Source organism: Dermochelys coriacea, chromosome 8 (genome assembly GCF_009764565.3).
Source record: "Dermochelys coriacea isolate rDerCor1 chromosome 8, rDerCor1.pri.v4, whole genome shotgun sequence".
Taxonomy (NCBI): Eukaryota; Metazoa; Chordata; order Testudines; family Dermochelyidae; genus Dermochelys; species Dermochelys coriacea.
Window position 1 is genome coordinate 90895478 of NC_050075.1, and position 21355 is coordinate 90916832.

General features: G+C 41.4%; 1 protein-coding gene across 2 annotated transcripts in view; it reads right to left on the reverse strand.

The window, feature by feature from the left end:
* Nucleotides 1-21355, reverse strand: part of ROR1 (receptor tyrosine kinase like orphan receptor 1) — a 280147-nt gene that overhangs the window by 101588 nt on the left and 157204 nt on the right. For both annotated transcript variants that reach the window (XM_043490690.1, XM_038414785.2), the window contains exon 2: nucleotides 10638-10709. In XM_043490690.1, coding sequence (XP_043346625.1) covers nucleotides 10638-10709 — 72 coding nt within the window. The remainder of the gene's footprint in view (nucleotides 1-10637; nucleotides 10710-21355) is intronic.

Below are 21355 nucleotides of genomic sequence, written 5' to 3' on the forward strand. Positions count from 1 at the left end.
CATCAAGGGATTTTGTTGTCACTTTAGAAGTCACTCTGTAGTAAATGGTCACATACAAAAACTCAACCTATTAAAACAGTGTGTATGTAAAAGTATGTGCCTTAAGATTAATGTTATGAAGTCAAAGAAAAGCTGTTATTTTTGACATTTTGACACACAATCACTTTAGGATCTGGTTCTTATTAGCCCCTATTCTGCCTTTTAGAGGTCCCTTTTTTTTTTTTTAAAAAAAAAACGAAAAATGTCAGGAAATTTGGAACAGAAACTTACAATAAAACACGTCCCTTGACCCTGTGATCTATCAATCTTTCAAACAAACAAAGATAGCTGGATGACCCAGGAAAAGGTTATTATATATAGTTACCTTATGTAGAATGGTCAGACTTTCATTACTCACACTGGGGTTGAAAAAACCCCCAATACAAATTAAACGTTTTGTGAAAGACTTTAAGATGAATTCTGCATGCTACTTAGGGTGCTTTCTTTTTTAGGTTTTGTTCTACGACCTTCCCATTTTACACCCAATATTATTCATAAATGAGACATTCAAGAAACATTCTCAAATAAAAATGTACACTCCATCAGTGGAAAAGCAAACAAAAGGGGCTAATGTACTGTAGCTAAACAAATTTTCAAACACAGCAGCAGTAATTTACGGCTTTGGCTACTAATGGGACCCCACAAATAGAATCAGAATCCCTAGACGTATCCGGAGAACTTGATTTACTGAATATCCCCAGATAATAAAAGAAAATAAAAAGGTAAATTGTGCATGAATGTGAAAGCTGTAATTCTTTCCCTTTCATCACATGAATCAAATTCATATCCAGAGATTTCAGGGGGAAAATCTAGATGTTCCCAAAGGATATGGAGCCAAATACACAGGGTCTTGCTCAATTTTTTTTTAAAAGACATTCCTCATTGAGGCCTAATTCTCACTGAGATCAAAGGGAGCAAAAACTGACGGCCAGATAGTGACCCTGCTTGGACATACTTGCCATGGGGACAGTCGCTCCTGAGTTCTTCAGTAGGGTGGGCAGGGTTTGCTTCTCACCATGAAAAAAACAAATTAAGTACACATCAGCAGTACAGTTACAGTCACACAGAGGCCCTGCACATCAGCTTTGGCTCTGGGCCACCATAATTCTGAAACCACAATGCCAGCAAGCTCCCTGCTGGTGCCTAGCTCTGGGGCTCCCTTTTTAGAGGGATCCTCAGCATGGAGAGAGCTCTGCAGAAAAGTTCATACAGTATCAGGTTGTATTTACTTTCCTTGTGTGTAGGCATTAGGAACAGGAATGAACAACACATCTCTCCAGCAGATGTCCACTTCCTGCTCTCTTCCCTCCCCTTCTCTTTCTCTTTCCCACTCATGCTTAAGTGTGGGATGACTGCTACAGAGATGAATGAACCTCCATCATTCATAGGGAGGGTGTGATCAATGCATTGAAGGTCCCTTGGGTGCACATACCCTTGGGACCCAAAGATTTGTCCCACACTAGCTTAACTAACTGTTGATTGATTGTGGCATGTCCTTTGGCCACAATGGAAAATCTTGAGTCTTGCCATCACGTAATTATCTCTCTGGGGCATGGACTGTCAATTCTTATATGTCTGTACAGCACCTTGCACAGTGGTTCTCAAACTTTTGTATTGTGACCCCTTTAACAAAGCAAGTCTCTGACTGTGACCCCTCCCCCCTTATAAATTAAAAACACTTTAAAAATATTTAACACGATTATAAATGCTGGAGCGAAGCAGGGTTTGAGGTGGAGGCTGACAGCTTGTGATCCCCCCCATGTAATAACCTTGCAACCTCCTTAGGGGTCACCACCCCCAGTGTGAGAACCCCTGACCTAGCATAATGAGGCCCCGATCTGGTTGACCTTTAAGCACAACAACAATATAAAAACTTAGTAATAATAATGAGCCTGTCAGATAGAAATGGGCTGAAAACAAAACCCTAGCTCTGGACAGTTCTGAACTTTGGGGAATTTGAATTCTGTGGCTTGGACCCATTGCTAGTCAGAAGATAAAAATGGTTCCTAAGCCAGGCAAGGTGGTCCAATTTCACACATCCTTGCCAAAACAGATGAGTGATGAAATACAAAAAGTAGATAAACAACAGCTGCAAAAGTCACAGGCCACTGCTTTGTTGTGGAAACTGGAAACACAACTAATAGCTATTGAGACTGCAAGGAGTCAATGATCTGAAAACATTCACCGTATTATTGCAACACTGATCCCTAACTTTGGGGCCAATCATGCCTCCAAGACCTGTAGGGCAAGGTCACAGTCTACATGAGCATCTCCCTTTCCCACAAGCAAAGGAGGGATTTCATGATTCCATGGCAGAGTGCACAAGGCAGCTCTTCAAGGATTCAGGGATCTGCGTGGAAGAAGCAGAGATGCAATAGATGGGCTGAGGGGAGGAAGTGGAGCCACTATCACCAGCCCCATGGAGATTCTCCCATGAAGATAAAGACTCAGCAGAATTTGGCCCATGAGTCCTGTCTGAGCTGGACATGCACTCTGCAGAAATGCTGTTCACATTCAGTGAAAGAAACAGTGTAGCAGAATGAGACTGCTAATTGCGTCACCCTCAATTAGCTGGTATTTTTCACTGAATGCATCCGATGAAGTGAGCTGTAGCTCAAATAAATTTGTTAGTCTCTAAGGTGCCACAAGTACTCCTTTTCTTTTTGCGAATACAGACTAACACGGCTGCTACTCAAACCTTTTCCTTCAGAAATCTCAAAGAAAGTATGGAGAAGAAGAGGAATATCCAGCGTGAATGGACCAATTACTCAGATGATTCGTAAATGCAAACCTTTTAATGGCTACCCGAGTGGATACTGTCCCTGGAGATCTTTCACTTCTGTGGGCAGAAGCTCTGTAGCAGGTAATGCTATTGACCTATTCTTGTGTTATTTTAAAATAGAAAAAAGTGACCAACCATGATTCTCTTTTCTACTGTGTCAGAAAGTGGCAGTCACTCTGGCTTCTTGCTGCACAATGGGATACTTGGTTGGTATGTGGAGAGGAATGCACAGCTCAGAGAGGCTGGAAACAAATGAAAACAGAGAGAGATGCCATTCCCAGTCTTCAGACTAGCAAGGATGGGGGAGTGCTGTGGAGACAGAAGGTGTGGCTCTTGGGATGGGGGGGATGGAGGGTCTGGCTTTTCTCAGCAGTGGCCCCTCTGGTCTACTATAGAGTGGTTATGACTGGCTCAGAAGTGCCAATTTTCCAATTAACATTTGCAAAGGTTAAATGATATCTACAATTAAAGAAGGGGGAAGGGGAGCTGATATTTCAAAGGTGACTCTTCCTTAGCAGTGTTACTGATGTTATCTTTACCTAAGGATGTATTGCTCCTGAACAATCCCTCTACTGTATTAGGCACAGACAGACTCCTTTTAATTTTCAGGCCTCTCTCATGCCTTTTAAATAAACAGGCATCCAATGAAAGGAAAAGCCAGCTCTTCCTTTTCAGCGTGCAGCATTTTGTGGGAGGAGAAGCAGCTGAATGAAGGTCACCAACATCAGTTGTCTATTCTAATGCGGGTCAGAAAAGAAAAATCCATCATACCACTACAGTATTTTCCAGTACAGAGAGCAGAATGTACTCCCCTCTGGCCAGTGAGTTTATCTTTTGGGGCAGTGGAGGCTGATGAGGCAGAAAAGAGAGAAGCCATCAACAGATGAGCTGAGAAGAGAAAAAGGGATCAGGAGGGGGGGATGGTTGGGGGAGGTGAAGTGAGAGATGGAGGAAGAGAAAGGAAGGAGTGAAAGTAGAGGAAGGGAAAGAAAAGAATGAAAATTGGAAAATGCACAGGAAAGAAAAAGACAAGAAAAAAAGAGAGGTAGGGAGAAGGAGAGGAAACAAAAAACAAGCAAGACTCAGCCAGGAAGTGGTACTAGGGTACATTCTGGAGACCAGAAGTGAATACATCAAACAGGGGGCTCCAGTTCAAGAGACGGGAAGAACTGATCTAAGGCATCAATCACCCTAAAGCTAGATCCAAGTGAGAAAATATTCTACTTCATACTGGTCTCAAAAAAAAAAAAAGTTACATAAAACCCTGTCATTTCTGCATGAGTTAGTGCCTTGTAGCAAGGGATAACTTGCAACAATATACTAATGACTTTTTGTTGTTGTTGTTGTTGTTATGAATTAAAAAGCTAGAAGAAATCCAAAAGGGGTGATATTTAAACCTGTAATTGTGACAAGACCTGCCCTGGAGTAATATCATTTTGTTCTAATGATATGCTGTAATTAACAGGCTTCTCAGGATTTATGTAGGAAATCTTGCCTGGCACAGGAATGAAGAATTTCCAAGCCTGTCTTAAAAAGTATGTTCCCTGTGCGGATACATACTCATTTTCTATGTGAAAGGTGGAACATACGCCCGTCAAAACGCTTCTCCTTCAGGTTCTTGAATTCCTGCTTCAGAAATGGTGAAGTATTTCCCATTCTGAGGGGTCTTTCCTTTGAAGATTGGTGTGCATCAAACTGCTTTTGACCTCATTGTGAGATGACCTCTGTGGGTCCAAAAGCCAAGGTGGAGCTTAGAATCCAAGGCCAGGTCTTTCAAAAGTGACTAGTGCTTTTTGGTATCCAATTTGAGACATTTTAAGGGCCTGGTTTTCAGACGGAGAGTGCTCAGCTTAAAATCAGGCTCCTTCAAGTTGTCTCAAGTTAGGCACCCAAAAACTAAGGTATTCAAAATACTAGTCACTTTTGAAAGCCTTGACCCAAGGCTCTGGCATGGCATTAGGTGAGCATATCAGAGAAAATAATCCCCATGAGCTACCATTTTAATCCAGCTTCACACGGGCACAGCACCTTTCATCAGAGGCATTCAAAGCATTTTACATGCATTAATCAGCCTCACAATCACCTCAGGAAACGGGTGTTGTTATACCTTTTTTTCTGTGGTATACTCCTAATCTGAAGGTATTGGAACGGTGTGGGTTGCCTCCAGCAGCGTGACCTCACACACTCAATCTGTAGCCCATAGGGCTAGCCTGCTTGTTTTATTATATATTTTCTTATGGGTTTGTTGTTTATTATAATTGATAATAGATTTATGCCAATGGAGGAAGAACAGCATGCTGTGCAAAAAAGTGACCTCCATGTGGTGTGCTCTGCAAAAAAAATCCAAGCAGAAAAAAATCCATGGGCCACTACCTTGGCAATCTTGAAATAGTACTGGAACAGTGTTCCAGCACATTCCAACTTGACTACACTACTTCCTGTTTTACAAAAGGACAAACTAAGGCACAGAAAGGTTAAGTATCTTGCACAGAATTACTGACTCCCAGCCCCCTGAACTGAACAACAATCCCTTGCTATGGCAAAGAAAACTGAAGCTGCAGCACTGTTATAACTATACAGAAGAAAGGCTAGAGCGTGGCTGTTGGGAAAGTACAATAGCATTGGAAAATTACACTGTATGTGTGAAGGTCCCACATTAATCTGCTTCCAATTCCAAACATTATTCCTCTTACTTTCCAACTAAGGTGATTTGTAGTTCTGGATACGATTTTGAGATTTTGCCAAGTGCCCAGCATTGGCCTAACTCTGATTTCCTAGATATTGTTGATTTCCATTTCCCAGATAGTATTTCTCATTCTCTCCTCCCTCTCCCCTGATGTATATTTTTTTCTCTACCTTATCCTCTGTTATAAAATCTCTTTCCTTTGCAGGTCTCTGTCTCTGCAACTGGGGATCATTTCTGATTACCTCTCAGGCTGTTGTACCAAGCAGGGTGACAGCCCCTCAGTGATAACAAGTCAAAAATCTTTGGCAGCCAGTGTAGTATGGAACACTAGCGTAATGCATTCTCACTCCCTGTCAACTAGGCTACTACACATTTAAAACACTGTAGATCTGCATGGCCTTCTTGGTTATCCCCAGGTATATATTATGTTGCAACAGTCCAGATTTGATGATGTGCCAAACTTGTTGATCGGGAGGTGGACTTAGACCACCAACTTATTTCACCCAAGACACTGACTGCCATCACCTGGTGGTCATTATGAGCTGATGTAAAGAACAGATTGCAGAACAAAAGAAGCCATTTGCAGCACACAACAAGCAGCAGTTTTACTGGTCTTACAAACCCCAAGATCTACTCTACATATTCTTGAGTGCCCTCTATAGGCACCTTGACTATTTACAGATATGCAGACATCTCTCGTAACAGCGTTAGTTTGTAGCTACTCCTCATCTCAAGTATATTTGAACTGGCAACCAAGGGATGAAGGGTTTTGTATCCTGTTACTGATCCCCTGAGCCAGGCTGTCTCCCAACCACAAAGTCCTTTTTTCTGAAGTGTGCATGGAGTAGTTTTCATTTGAAATAAAATATCTTTTTGATCATGTTTTAGTTTTTCAGTTTCATTCATGACATTCTTTCCCTGCAGGAAACGCACCATAATTGAAGGGTAGAAGAAAAGAGAAAAAATGGTACTGGCTGAGATTCTGCTATTTTTAAAAGTGATTATTTTTATTTTGATGTGTAGTGTGTTTGTTTTAAGGTTTTGGTGAGAAACCACCTTCTCCCTCCCATCAATCGCTGCTTTCAACAACTCTTCACGGGTGACTGCGTCTCTTTTAAATTTCATTTCCTGTTAAAAAGAATAAACAGGCAATGGTTTAATGCTGTCGATTTGGCTTATTTAATAGAAATTGAAACTTAAACGAGGCTCAGTTGTGAGTCAATTACTGAAGAAGCTGGCAAGCTGAGAGAAAACTTTAAAATGATTACTCATTGAGTTTTGTAATATTGTTTAACAATACCGTGTTAAAAAAACAATAAAGAAGAAATATTCAGGCAAGAGATGTTAACTTCCAAGCAGCAGTAGGTACAGTAAGAACCACTTAATAGGAACAGTTGCTTAATTGGGAAACTTGGCTGGGAACCATAAGCTTTAAAATCTGTTTTATTGGGACTTCTGAGATCTCCTGCCAGATTGTAGGAAAGACGGATGGAAGCTGATTTCTTGAAATCCTAGGTGCTAGTGAGGTGGAAATTGAAGTGCAAATGTAATTTCCTCCTCCTAGGCTTCAACTCGATCGACTAGAATGTACTACAGTTCAATTTGCCTTAACCTAAGCTAGCATTTCAGAGCATATTAGTTAGGAAACGGTAGCCAACATTTTAAAAAAACCCAGCTTTTTTATCCTATACAAGACATAACATGTTACTTTGTTCTCATGTGTGTTTACGGAATCAGGCCCTGAGACTGTAAGCTTTTTGGGCAGCAAATGTGTTTTAATCCACGCCTGTAAATCTATGTTTTAGTTGTGTAAATGTGTAGTTCTGTAGAAATGACAATAAGAGTTGAGGATAATGATGAAATTGTAATCCCCTTGGAATGCAGAATTTACCTCAGCAGGTGATAACTGTTGCATTCCAAGTGGATTAGCACATTGAACTTTTTACCCATTGTCAGCCATGGTTGTTATTAACAAGTGCCACTGAAACAATGCTGAAAACAATGCTAGGTAGACAGGACCCAATCACATTCAGCACCATCACAGAAACCTTACTCTGAGCAGTAAAATTATCTGACGCTCAAAATGGTGGCAGCAGCCAGAGCCTTGTCTACATTAACACTCCCACCACCGCTTCCTGTTGGAACTAAAATGTTGGTAGCAATAGCAGGAAACGTTGACTCTAATTGGCATAACTTGCATGCTGAGGTGCTGGAAGAAGGTGTACAGTGAGGTAGGCAGTAGCCCACACATTTACCATTTCCACACCTTTACTTTCTTCGGGCTATCAATTTAGATAGCCTTGAATCTCAGTACAACGGCTGTAAATTGTCTGAGAGAGTCATAGGCCAGGTCAACACTGCAAACATCTTAAAAAAAAAATCCTCAGCAGTATTAACCCTACTGTAGAAGAATGGCTGGTAGCTAGACCTATTTTTGCTACCAGCTGAAAAGTCTAATCAAAAAAAGTGATAAAAATGGCTCTGGTCAAAGGAATCTTGCCTACACAAACTATCCCATGGGGGCTAACAATAGTAAGAATATATAGGGCAAAGTTCTCCAGTGTAGACTAGGTTTAACTTAGTGCAAGGTTAATTTACTCTATCTTACATATAGCTTCTGAACTTTGCCCTCTGAATATGTTTTTGCAGAAGCACATAGGAAGGATGAGCTTCTGGAGTCTGTGCAAAAGCAGCCATTATTACTGTTCTTTAATATAGTTTTTTAAATGTAAGATTGTAAAGTCAAGTGCTCAAAAGTTAGGTATAGTATCCTCCTCCTCCTCCACACTTTACAGATGAGGAACTGAAGGACAGAAAGGATAAAGTCAAAAGTGTCCACTAAGTTTGGTACCCAATCTGAGTGCTCAGCAGCCAGAGATGAGGCCAGGAGCTGATTTTGTAGTGTATTTAGCATTTTAAATTACTTTCTATAATCCAAGCACACCACCCATTGACTTCAGTTGCAACTGCAAGTGCTCAGCACTTCTGCAAATAAGACCCTGGGTATTTCAAGTTGGGCACACAGAAAATGAGGTGGCAACCTGTGAAAAGTTTGGTTTAAGCGACTCACTTAGCATGATAGGAACTCTGCACTGGGAGAGAATCCAATTCCTCAGGGCAGCATTCAACTGCCTTAGCCACAAGGCCTTCCCTACTCTTCTTCTGGTCCTGTGCCTCATTTACTATACACCTTCCAATTTCTGCAAGAAAGCTGGGATTCTACAGACAACAGTCTCCTTCACTACACAACCCTGAATCATCCCCAGATCATGGTTCATCCTGTGCAAGGGTCCTAAGGAACAAAATAGTATGGGATCGTCTAATAAAGGTTGTATCATAATGCATACACACAAAGGGCCCAAAGTAAGGTTGCATAAACAACAATAATTCTGGAATTTCCTAACTTTTGACTGCTTGACTCTGTGACCTTTACATTTTTAATGCACCTTTTCTATCTTTTCTATGTAGTTTCCTATATTCTAAAAAACCCAAAACAAATCACCCAACCCAGAAATTCCTTCATGTGGAACCATATTAACCTTCACAGTGTTGGAACGTTTTAGATGTATAGTACAGGCCTCTGCCACTTGAGCTAAGAGGGTAACTGATACAGTAATAAGTTATCATCCTCTGTGGACAACCACTGGAGGGAGATAAGACACATTTTGCCAGGGGGTTTCACAGCTATTTGCTGACAGCTGAGGAATATTGAGACTCAGGAATCCTGTGCTTTAGTGCTTATAAAACCCTTCTGGTCTGTCCCCCAACAAGCCTGATCCCTTTTACCCATGTCCTCTCCAGCTTACCCCGTCTCAGTCCTCTTCCCACAAAACCAGTTCCTGTTCCAGTCTCCCTCTCCCTTCTTCTCACAACTCTTGCCATCTTCCCCACCTGCTTCACACCCCTCTGCATCACAGTCAAAGGCTACTTCTTTCTCCTCCATGCTGTCTTGGTGCCAGTGTATTGAGAGTACATGAGAGACATCGTCCTGCTCTCAGTTCTGCTGCTTGGCACGTCTCTCTCTCAGATGCAATTGCAGGGCAAGTCATGCTGTGCCCTTGCGGCACTGCGATTTAGCATTTGCAGTTGCTCTGTGGGGATGATGCATGTGTAGTCTGGCCTGGCCAGGACAAAGGAGCTAGGATGGTTTTGAGCATGCTCAGTTCAGATAGAATCTTTGAAGGATTTAGCAGCCAAACTCTAACAAGACTCTACTGAGAATATGTGAACTGTGATTTTTCAGAGGTTTCTAATGTAGTCAGATTTTGGCAGAATTTCAGAGGGATGGCAAAAAGTACATGTATGACAAGAAGATGAAACAGATGTAAAAAATTTTTAGAATGGGCAAAACAACATATTTTCCCCTAATTTTGTTCTCTGAAATGGCAGACACCTGTCATGGGACACTTCAACCCAAATTATTGAAGTTTGACAAAGTTACAAGCAACTGAAAACAGGGTCTTTAAATGAAAGTGTTAGGCAAACTTAACCAAATGTGTTCTACCATTGCCATCTTAAAAAAAAATCACATTAAAAGTATTTGTGAGGCCAGATTGGTCCAGAAAGATGTAGGTCACAGGCTTCCAATAACGACTAAAAGAGGCTGAACAATCTTGCTTAAATTATCTATGCTGCATAACTCATGAAATGAAAGGGAATGAGAAATGCATTTCTTTCTTTTCTCACAATTTGTGTCCTTCAGTGTGTTCAAACTCTCACATAATGACTGTTTACAAATATTTAGAAGTACTTTTCTCTTCTACTGATCTAATGTCTTGAAATTTCATAGTAAACACATATAGGCAAACTGATTCTGGCCAATGCTTATTCATTTTGAGTCCAGATCCTAAGATCCACCAGCTGAAATGTCAAGCAGGTCATAAAACTGCTTTAATTCACATCTTGAAATATTTTTACCATGTGGAACATTTTATTGGTTGGTGGTGGGAGGAACCCACTAACCTAACATTCTTCAAAAATCACAGAATTGCATGATCATGAGACAAACAAGGTTGGTCTTAGTTCCACTCTCCTCCCCTGTTTACTTGCTGATTTGAATAGGAAAGTCAAAAAGAATATGTGAGGAATAAAGCCTGGTTTTACATCTTTCTGTTTTCTCTCTCCATTTACCTTTGTCTAGTTCACTTGAAATGTTCCATGATGATGTAGGCATTAAATCAGCAGAGACTGACAAATTTGTGCCTGAAAGAGAGAGGAAAAATACAACAGTTAATATATTCATTTACAGAATTACTTGATCTTATGTCAATCAATGTCTTATGAACAAGATAATTTGAATACCACTGATTTTTTAAAATCTAATGGATGTGCCACCTTGCCATGCTGAAGTGTATAAACAGTGCTAGTCAAGGGAAAAAGGCAAGGTCAGCCTGGAATTTTGTTTTGCAATGCAGTCATTGTTTAAAATATATGACTGAGACCTCATATTAATTGAGCAACACATTTTTGGGGAAATAGTCAGCTTGTCTCTTCTAGTTGTGTGGAGGTGGAATATTACAGTATCACACCCACTACTCTGACAAGAAAAACATAGATGCTACAAGATGGCTGAACATGTTATCAATTAACATTTCTAAGGGGGCCACTCCTGCAAGCCCATGCTCACAGAAATAGACATTGCTTATGCAAATAATCCCTCTGAAGTCAATGGGACTACTTGTGAGAGCAATCCCTACTCACATGGGTAAGGACTTGATCTGTGCATCAACAACATCCTATCTCACTCGGCTTTTGGAAAGTCTAGTTGCTACTACTAATTTATTTTTAAAAAAGAAAAGGCTCTGGGTAAGTTTTATTTTGCAGGGTCAAGCCAAAATGTCTTCATTTTTAACATCGTCTATGCATGTTTTTTAGTAACCTCGGCTCTTTCATTTATTGCTACAGGGCTTCATATTTATTTGTTTTTTTTAAATCTTATATTATCAGTGCACACAGCAACATTACACAGAATCCTGCTAAAGAAAACTGACAACTCAGTTTAGTCCCCAAATTTGCTTTAAAAACACACCCCTAGTATGAACACAGATGTTTTCATTACATTTTAAAACAATGAAAGCTTTTTTAAAATATGCAAACTCCATTGCACTGCTGTGAATCCCCTGCCCAAAGAATCCAGAGGGCAGAGTACTGCATCTCTACTTGGAGCCCACTATTAGATTCCACCTGCACAGGTCCAATAGCAGGATCACAGTTGTAGGGGTGTAACCCACATCTATAAAGAGTGCCCCCCTAACGTGGCTGGCCCAGAGTTTATGAGGCTGTTATACCCTCTGAGCTAGAAGAGCAGCCGTGTTAGTCTGTATTCGCAAAAAGAAAAGGAGTACTTGTGGCACGTTAGAGACTAACAAATTTATTTGAGCATAAGCTTTCGTGAGCTACAGCTCACTTCACCGGATGCATTTGGTGGATGAAGTGAGTTGTAGCTCACGAAAGCTTATGCTCATATAAATTTGTTAGCCTCTAAGGTGCCACAAGTACTCCTTTTCTTTTTGAGCTAGAAGAATCACCTCTTTTAGCTGAAACGTTAGAGGATCAAGCCAGAGGTCTAGGTTCACTGCTGATAACCCACCCTAGGGTGATGGAAGATGCATTACAGTGAGATTGAGTTAATGCATGCGGGAACAACACAAAAATGAAACTGAATTCAGCTTCACTTTCCAAACTGAAACATAGGAAACTTCCAGAATAAACAGTGAAAAGTAAACAAGATTTCTACACTTCTTCAGTTTTAATACTATGCATTCATTGTGCACCCAATGCATGAGCCTGCATTCACTGTGCACCAAGCTTTAGCTGATTTCAGTAGGGCCAATGAATAGAAGGCAGGATCAGGAAGCTAAGATGTTAATATAGATACGAATATATTTATTTCAAAGTATATGATTTGTGTTCTGACACTGCCCTATTAACATGTTCCAAGCAATCAAAACAGAATATGTCTTCTATACCTAGAAAATAATTTCATGGATAAAAACTGTTGGCACAAAGATATTCAAATCTATTCTACTTTTATTCCATCTGTTAAGTGGCTTTTTTATTTAATAAATTATATGCGTAAACTCACACAAATGCATGAAGTAATAAGATATGGCCACTACCCTTTCCTTATAAATACCCTCTTTCTTAAAAGCCCACCTGGTAGCACTGCTTATTTAAGAGTCTGTCAAGCATTTCCAATGTAAACACACTATTTGAAGGCATTATAAGTCATCCATTTTCACGGGGCTAAACTAGATATATAAGATAGAAACGCACTCAGTGGGGCCGGATCCTCAGCTAATGTAAATTGGCATAGCTCCACCTAAATCAGTGGAGGCATCTATTTACACCAACTGCAGTTTTGGCCAAGCCTGTACATCCCTGTGCACTCTTAGCTATGCTGCACAGCCTAAGCACGAGAGATTTGTCTCAGGATGCCATAACGGATCTGTCTGAATTTCTTGGATTTTGTGGGATTAAACCTAAATTTGACTTTGTTCTAGATTCTTGTATTATTCATGTTAACATTAAATTTAATAATCAATTGCCATATATACCTACCATGCCATACTGATTTTAGAGACAAATTCTCTGAATCTCTCATGGCTTCCCCAACAGTAGTCTGTCTTGCTGATTGAATGCAATGTCAGATTGCTGACAACTGAATAGACCCATGGCATTGCTGAGAGCAAACATGGTCACCATACACCTCCCTGCACTAATTGTACTACTCAGAGAGCCTTAGAACTGAGGCTGTAATGGAAATAATCCCTTTGGAGAGATACATTAAGTGACTGTATTGGACCTTGAGATAATTAGTTCTTAGTTTTCATGGTAATAGCTGAGAGGGAGCGACAACTGAGAAACAGACAATGGGCCAAACTTGAGGTGAAAATGGTCCCTGTTTTCCATTCAGGGAAGCTCCACAGAAGCCTGATTCTCAGGGTTGGGTGCTAGGTTGTACTCTGCAGGGATCTGATGTGGCTCAAAAGAAGTGGGCGGAGTTCATGAAAACGACCTACTCTCTGTCCTCTCCACTGTCCATCCTTCATGGAACCTGACCCTTGCGTCATCCCTGTTCAGAGAGCCTAGAGGCTTCTGTAAATTTGTGGCAACAATCTCGTGGACTCATATGCAGGAAAGAGAGAGAACAACACAGGGACTGGGGTGCTCTTTATGAGCCCTCCCCCCCAAATCAGTGCTTGTATGTGTGATGTCGGAAGGGTTTGAGGTGCTTTGCTTCCCCCCATTGCCACGTCCTATTCCTTGGGAAGAGGACATTCAGCTGCAGCTGTGTTTCAGATATCAGCCCTAGGCACCTTAACTATCTCCTCAGTTCAGGAGATCCTGCCAGACAAGAAGAGACGTCCAAGGAGGATCTGCACCACTGACATTACTTCTTAGGAACCCCACTGGGGTGCGGGCAGGGGGAATTGCTGACTGTATTTCTCAGAGAAGAGATGGGCTGGTAGGTCACAGAGCATTAGCGGGTCAGTCACATACCTTCCAGAGCACAGAACAACTCTTGTCTCACTCAGTACAAGCTGAGGAGACTGTATCACTAACATGCAATCTTGAGTGTCCCACAGGCCAGGGTCTGAGCTTTATAATATAGGCAAGCACTGAACAAACAGAATAGGAGAGGAGTGTGTGACCATTGCATTTCAGAGCATTATGATAAAAACAAACACAACAAATAACCCATGAAACTAGGGATCATGTGAAAACTGATCTCATGAATATTTTCAGAAATACTGATGATTACATTTTACTGTGCAGTGACAACATAAGCAAATTGAAATGGGATTAACATTTGTTGTGTAATGCAACAGCTTAAATGACTTCTGCAAGAAGAGCAAACTAGGAGAAAAAAAACACCTGTTGTTGATAACATCGGAAAGAACTACTATAAAGCTGGGAACAACTGCCATACTGACTCAGATCAGTATGCTCCATCTAGTATCCTGTCACTAACAGTAGTCAGTATGAAGTGCTTCAGAGGAAGATGCAAGAAATCCTGCAGGAGGTAGTTATGGGATAACCTGCACCCAGGAAAAACAATATTACTGACCCCCAGAAGTTCAAAAATCGTGAGATGGGTTTAAAAATGAGATTTCAAAAATAATACATTTTGGGTTCCATCTATTCCCCTTCTGATGTCAAAGCATTTAGGGTTCACCTTTTCAAATTTTTATTCACAGCTGCAAGGGCTAGAAATGTACTTTTTTTTACAAAATTAAAGCCAAGATTCCATCATCATAACCTTCCACCAGCTGCAGTTTTAAGAAAACACCAGATATTATTAGACTTGTAATGAAACTGCAAGAGTTGGCAACAATGAAAGTTTCCTCCTAATCCCCAGAAAATATATAAATGTTTGGTGGAGTACAAGTGCTCTGAGTCACGTTGTTAACTAAACTTGTGTCTGATACTGCCTTGAGCGTATTGAGAGATGCATATTGCTGCTGCACAATTGGTCATTAGGGTTAGCACAGTTATAGCCTGTGATGCATGTACAGCACTGAGCAGTATCTTTATTTTAATAATATAAACTAGGCAGAATCCATCTGGACACTTAAAATAAAGCTGGAAAGCCAAAACACTTCTCATGGCTAAGGTTTATCCCTTTATGTGTTGGTCCTTGAAGGGAAAAAGGATTTTTTTTTCCAGTCAGCCTCAAAGATTTTGCTTCCTCGGAAATTACCATTCCCCTCTTTAAAGTTGCAGCATTAATCCCCAAATGACACATGTTGGACCTTCATTTCAAGTGCTGCTGTAATCTCAGTGTTGCCAGTTCTTGCAATAGTTGATGCTCCTCTGAATGCCCTACCTTCCAGAGTGATGTGATTACAGAAGAATCTTGGCTCTCATTTAAAAAAAATTATGGTTTTTAGTACATCCGAGAAAAAAACTGAATTTCTGTCCTGTGGAAAATTCCAGTAGTTTAGCATTTATTTTTATCCCAAATGGGAAACATTGAAACTTTTTGTGGAGTGAATGAAAAAGTACAAAACATTTTGTTTTAACTCTCCTGAATAGAAAATTCCAGTGAAACCCAGTCTTCCCTCATTGAAAATTTCTATTTTGACAAAGCACCATTTTCCAACATGAAAATGTTTCACTGAAATTATTTTGACAAGTTCTAGCCCTCACGGTTGCAGAGAAAAGATCGCAAACATGAACCCAGAGCACCATACAGGCTCAAAACACATAGGGGCAAAAAATACCAAAATGTATTACTTTTTTTAAAAAGTATCATGATTTTGAAAACCATTTCTTTGTTGTTTTGGGGCCTGAATCGTGATTTTTCAATGCTTGGGATTGGTTGACCCCGTTAAAAAAATAGTTAGGACCGGGGTCAGTTACAGCCCCAAATGGGCCTTCAGAACAAAAATAAATCCAATAAAACCTGAAAGGGTTACAATTATAAAATCATAGAAGATTAGTATTGGAAGAGATCTCAGGAGGTCATCTAGTCCAAGCCCCTCCTCAAAGCAGGACCAACCCCAACTAAATCATCCCAGCCACGGCTTTGTCAAGCTAGGATTTAAAACCCCCCCCTCCCTTGGTAACCCATTCTGGTGATTCAGAACCCTCCTAGTGAAATAGTATTTCCTAATATCCAACCTAGACCTCCCCCACTGCAACTTGAGACCACTGTTCCTTGTTCTGTCATCTGCTGCCACTGAGAACAGCCGAGCTCCATCCTCTTTGGAACCCCCCTTCAGGTGGTTGAAGGCTGCTATCAAATCCCCCACACTCTTCTCTTCTGCAGACTAAACAAGGCTTGATGGGCTTCCTGGAAGGGCTGTTGCTGCCCTGATGGCCTCTTCCCACCCTTATATGCTATAGCATAGAAAGGGGAAGGCCTCACCTCGGAGGCTTCTGGGAGCCCTGCTACTTCCCTGAAGGAGCCTCTGGGGAACCCCTTTCATTACATCATAGTAAGGGGCAGAGCTTCTAAGGGAAGCAGCACTTGGCAGGAACAGTTGTGGAATAGGGAGCAGCAGCTACATGAGCCCACCATAAAACAGGCTCTGTCTCCATAATGCTGGATTAGTGGGGGCAGGAGGAGGGCAGAGCAGCTTGGTAGCTATGCTCCAGGCCTCCTCATCTCAAGACAGGCTGTGGAACAAGAATGAGGAAGACTAAAGAAAGCTGAAAAACAGGACAGCTACAAGCCTGTTTCCTTGCTGTTGGAAATAGGCTGCTCAGACAGATCCCGTCTGCTGCTTACAGGCAGGGCTGCCCTAGCATCTCCCCCCCCCGCCAGGGCAATTCCCTTTGAAGAACCATGGAAGGGTGGAGAGCTAAATGCAACGATTCAGCCAGAGGATATAACAAACACAATGTATTTTAAATATTAAGTGTTGTTAAAAAAATGCCCGTCTCCCACAAAAATGAAGTTTGCAGTGCTGTTGTAGCCATGTTGGTCCCAGGATATGAGAGAGATAAGGTGGGTGAGATAATATCTTTATTGGACCCACTTCTGTTGGTGCAAGAGACAGAGGCAAGCTTTCGAAAGATAAAGATATTGCCTCACCCACCTTGTCTCTCTCAGAACTGAAGTGTTATTTACATTATTTTAATTCACGTCCATCCTAAGCAAACTCAAGACCCCATAAAGACCTTTTAAAATACAGCGGGTTTACACTAAATTCCTTTAGTCCCCCAGCTAGGTGCTCACCTTCACTGAGCTTATATTCTGTGAAAATTAGGAGCGTGGTTGGTGAGGAAAGGCAACTCTATGCCACCATTTCACTTCCCTGATCCAGAGGCTGAGATGGTCCAGGACACAGTTTACAGCAGCTGCAGCCTAAGTACTGCTCTAAAATATGCTGGTTGCAGTAGTTCCACTAGGACTGCCCCTACCAGCCCAGCTGAGGATAAGATAGAAGATTGCAGGCTGTCGCTCTGTCTCTGCCATGCATCTCCTACACATAGCTGCCAAATGTTGTGCTGCACCATGGTGTCATTAATGCAAAATAATGAATGAGCTAATTTGCATATGTTGAAGTACTTTGCATATATACACACCCTTCAACTTTGCAAAAATTGTGTGTATGTAGTGTTGGTGAGAGACATTGGCTTGAGTGCCTGGTGAATGAAGTCCTCTGTTTACTTACAGGGCAGCAGGCAGGGAAGCAATCCACATGTGCTGCTTTGCCAAGATGGCTCTTTTCTGATGGGCTTCGGACCCCCTCTGAGGTAGAAGTGGTAGTTCAGTCTCCATGCCTACGTTGCTGGGTCTGCCAATTAGAGCAGATTTCTGGTGCTGAGTTTGTGATGTGGGAGTTGGAACTGTGAATTACCCAGTTCATCTCATGTAGGGATTGCCAGTCATCCGTTAGATAGGAACAACTTTTAATTTCTGCTGAGATGGCCTGATTCAAACTGGTGAGCTACAAATGAAAAGTGCTGTAGCTAATTAGCATTGCCCTGAAGCATCCAGTCCCCCAGGCAGTGCTAATGTTACACACCCTCTGAGAATAAGGCTTATTTTCTGGGAAGGCAATATTGCCAAGCATTCAAAAATCATGAGTCACACCACAAAACTCATGAGATTGGTTTAAAACTCACGAGATATATGACCTAATTTTTGAGGGTTTGTATTTGCCCTCTGGCTTCTGAGACTTTGGGGCACATTCCAGTCAAGTTTTCAAGCTTTGCTCAACCATCAAGAGGGCTAGAAACTTACTGTTAAAATGAAAGCTAAGATTCTCTAATAATCACGTACCTCCAGGAACTGGGGCTTTATGAACACCAACAAATATTATGAAATTTCCAGTAAAAGAATCATAAGAACTGGCAACATTGAGTTTATTAAAACAAGTTCTGATCTTTTCAGAGTTCACCCAGATAGCATCTTCTACAATGCACCCACAGGCAAAACCTCCCATACATCTCTCTCGGTCTCCTGAAAACACTACAACCAACTGCCTACAACCAACCCTACTCTTAACAGAAACAGCTACCCCTAGTAAGCAAATATAAACACTAAAGATGCCCCCAAAACTAAATACTAATACAACACTGAAATTCACTTCTAAATAAAATGTTTTGCCGTTCAAAATCATTTCAGCAATTTCACTATCCTCACATTATTGTATATTTTCCCAATATGGGTCATCAGCAAGTTTTGAATACACAACCTTCAGATCCTCTTTCTCTTGACCTACAGGAGTAATTGGTGGAGGAAACAGGCTGTTATCAAGGAGGACCAACCGTCAGAGGCAGACACAAGGCATACTTTACCAGTAGGTTACGCCACTTTTTGTGAGATAGCCTTTAGAATGCTGGGCATTAGCTTAACACAGAGAAGTTTATGGGGTGACTTGATTTTACAGTTATAAGTACATACAAGGGCAAAAAATATTTAATAATGAGCTCTTCAATCTAGCAGAGAAATGTGTAACACAACCAGTGGCTGGCAGCTGAGGCTAGACAAATTCAGTGAGAGTAATTAACCAATGGAACATCTTACCAAGGTCATGGTGACAATTTTGAAATCAAGATCGGATGTTTTTCTAAAAGATACAGCTCTAGGAATTATTGTGGGGAACCTTTATGGCCTGCAATATACAGGAGGTCAGACTAGGTGATCACTATGGTCCCTTTGGGCACTAGGATCTATGAATCAGCATTCTGTTTCTGCATCTGGGAACAGAGCAGTCCAAGAGTCAGAGACAGAAAAGCCAAGTGTAACAATACCCGGTAAAGCATGGGGGGGGGGCAGTTAAGGGCGGGGGGGGGGGTCCCGGGAAGGGGCAGTCAGGGGACAAGGAGGGATTGGATGGGTCGGAGGTTCTGAGGGGGGCAGGCAGGGGTGGGAAGTTGGAGGAGGTGGATGGGGGTGGAGGCCAGACTGTTTGGGGAGGCACAGCCTTCCCTACCCGGCCCTCCATACCATTTTGCAACCCTGATGTGGCCCTTGGGCCAAAAAGTTTGCCCACCCTTGATCTAGCGTGACCACTCAATTTCTAATCTGTAATATGGGTGAACAATACCTGCCTCACCCAAAGTAGGACAAGAACTCATGGGCAGCTGACTTACAGGTTAATTTACGTTCCCCCAGGGTACCGGGTGAGGGAGAATCCAATGACCAACCTTTCATATATAATCTGCAAGGTGTGTGTCACTTGGCCTGTCTATCTACAGTGAAGAGTGAATAGTGTAAAGTCAGCAGTGCTAGGCTCTCGCCAAAGAACAATCTTGTTTGACCTTTAACATGTTTTAGCTCATCTCTTGGGTGGTTGCTCAGCATAGGCTTAACCGTAAGACAAATTTTAAAAGACATTTCTGCCTCTTGGGTCTTTTGTTTCCTGGGTCAGTGTAAAATGCTTCAATAGTCCAGGAATAAAATTGCTATGCTATTTATGAGCAAAATATTACTACTATTTAAAGTAAATATTTTATCTGAAGGAAAGAAACATGCAGAGCAGCTACGCGTGGTAGGAATACACAACCATTTAGTACATACGAAAAAAACAATACAGCTAAGAAAATATTCCATAAAATATGGAGGAATACACCACTCTAAGGTCTGACTGGGGAAGCCAAGGTTGCTGTAAATCAAGGTGGGAGGAGAGATATCTACCCCTCCCCCGCCCCCTTGCAAAACACAGGATGTTTTAAGCTGTAGGCCAAATTTCAAAGATGTGCTGCCAGCCAGTTTCTAACAGAAGGAGGTAACTGAGGCCATGTTTACACTACCGATCTTACAGCAGCACAGCTGTACCGATGCAGCTGTGCTGCTGTAAGATCTCTCGTGTAGTCACTCTATGCCGATGGGAGAGAGCTCTCCCATTGACATAATTAAACCACCTCCTATGAGCGGTGATAGCTACGTTGGTGGGAGAATCTCTTCCGCCAACATAGCGCTGTCCACACTGGCACATCTGTCAGGGTAATTTATCTTGCTTATGGGGGTGTTTCTTCACACTCCTGAGCAACACAAGTTATACTGACAAAAGTGTAGACATAGCCTGCGTCATGAATGGGAGACTGATCAAAGCTACCTAAGGACAAACCAGTTCTTCCTATCACAATTACTTTCTGTTCCGCCTGGTAGTATGCCTCCAGATGCAGAAGCATTACAAATATTAAAATTAGGAATGAGTAGCCCCTACCCTCTCCCTCTCCTTCCTTAACCAAAGTTTGTTAATCTGGATCCTGGCTTTCTCTCCCCTCCAGATATATTTAGAAAACTCTTGATGTAAGCCAGACGATGTTTTTGTAGAAGTATTTCCTGGGATGGGGTAAAATAAATAAAATAGTCTGGGAATTACTTCCATCTAGTTCAGTTTAATCCACAGAATTAGTAGGAAAAACCATTCCTCTAATTCTGTCTTTATCTATAAGTGATCAGGGAATAACTGGGCCTTAACATACTCGAGATCTGAGAAATGATCTGGATTCCCAGGTACTGAAAACTTTCCAGGAGTGTCTGAAATGGAGAAAAGAACATAAGGGAGTCTAGGGACAGAAAAACCAGCAACCACTCAGTTATTTTAATATTCTTCATAGACATAGCTGGCTCCAGAAATTTGCAATATCTCACAAAAATTTATGCAGGTGAGTATTCCCACTGAACTCATATGAACCACTAAGATGGATACAACAACTCTTGCAGCTTTCACGTAATCTGGGCCCAGAATGGTATGCATGCAGATGAGGGTGTATGGATTTAGGCCTCAGTCTTGCAAACACTTAAGCACATGTTCAACTTTATACATATGACTATTCCTATTGACAAAGTTATGCAGGATTTTGTTTTTACAGGTTTGGGATTTTACTGGTTAGACATATTTTTATGATTATACTATCACCATCATTAATAGAGCTTAGGT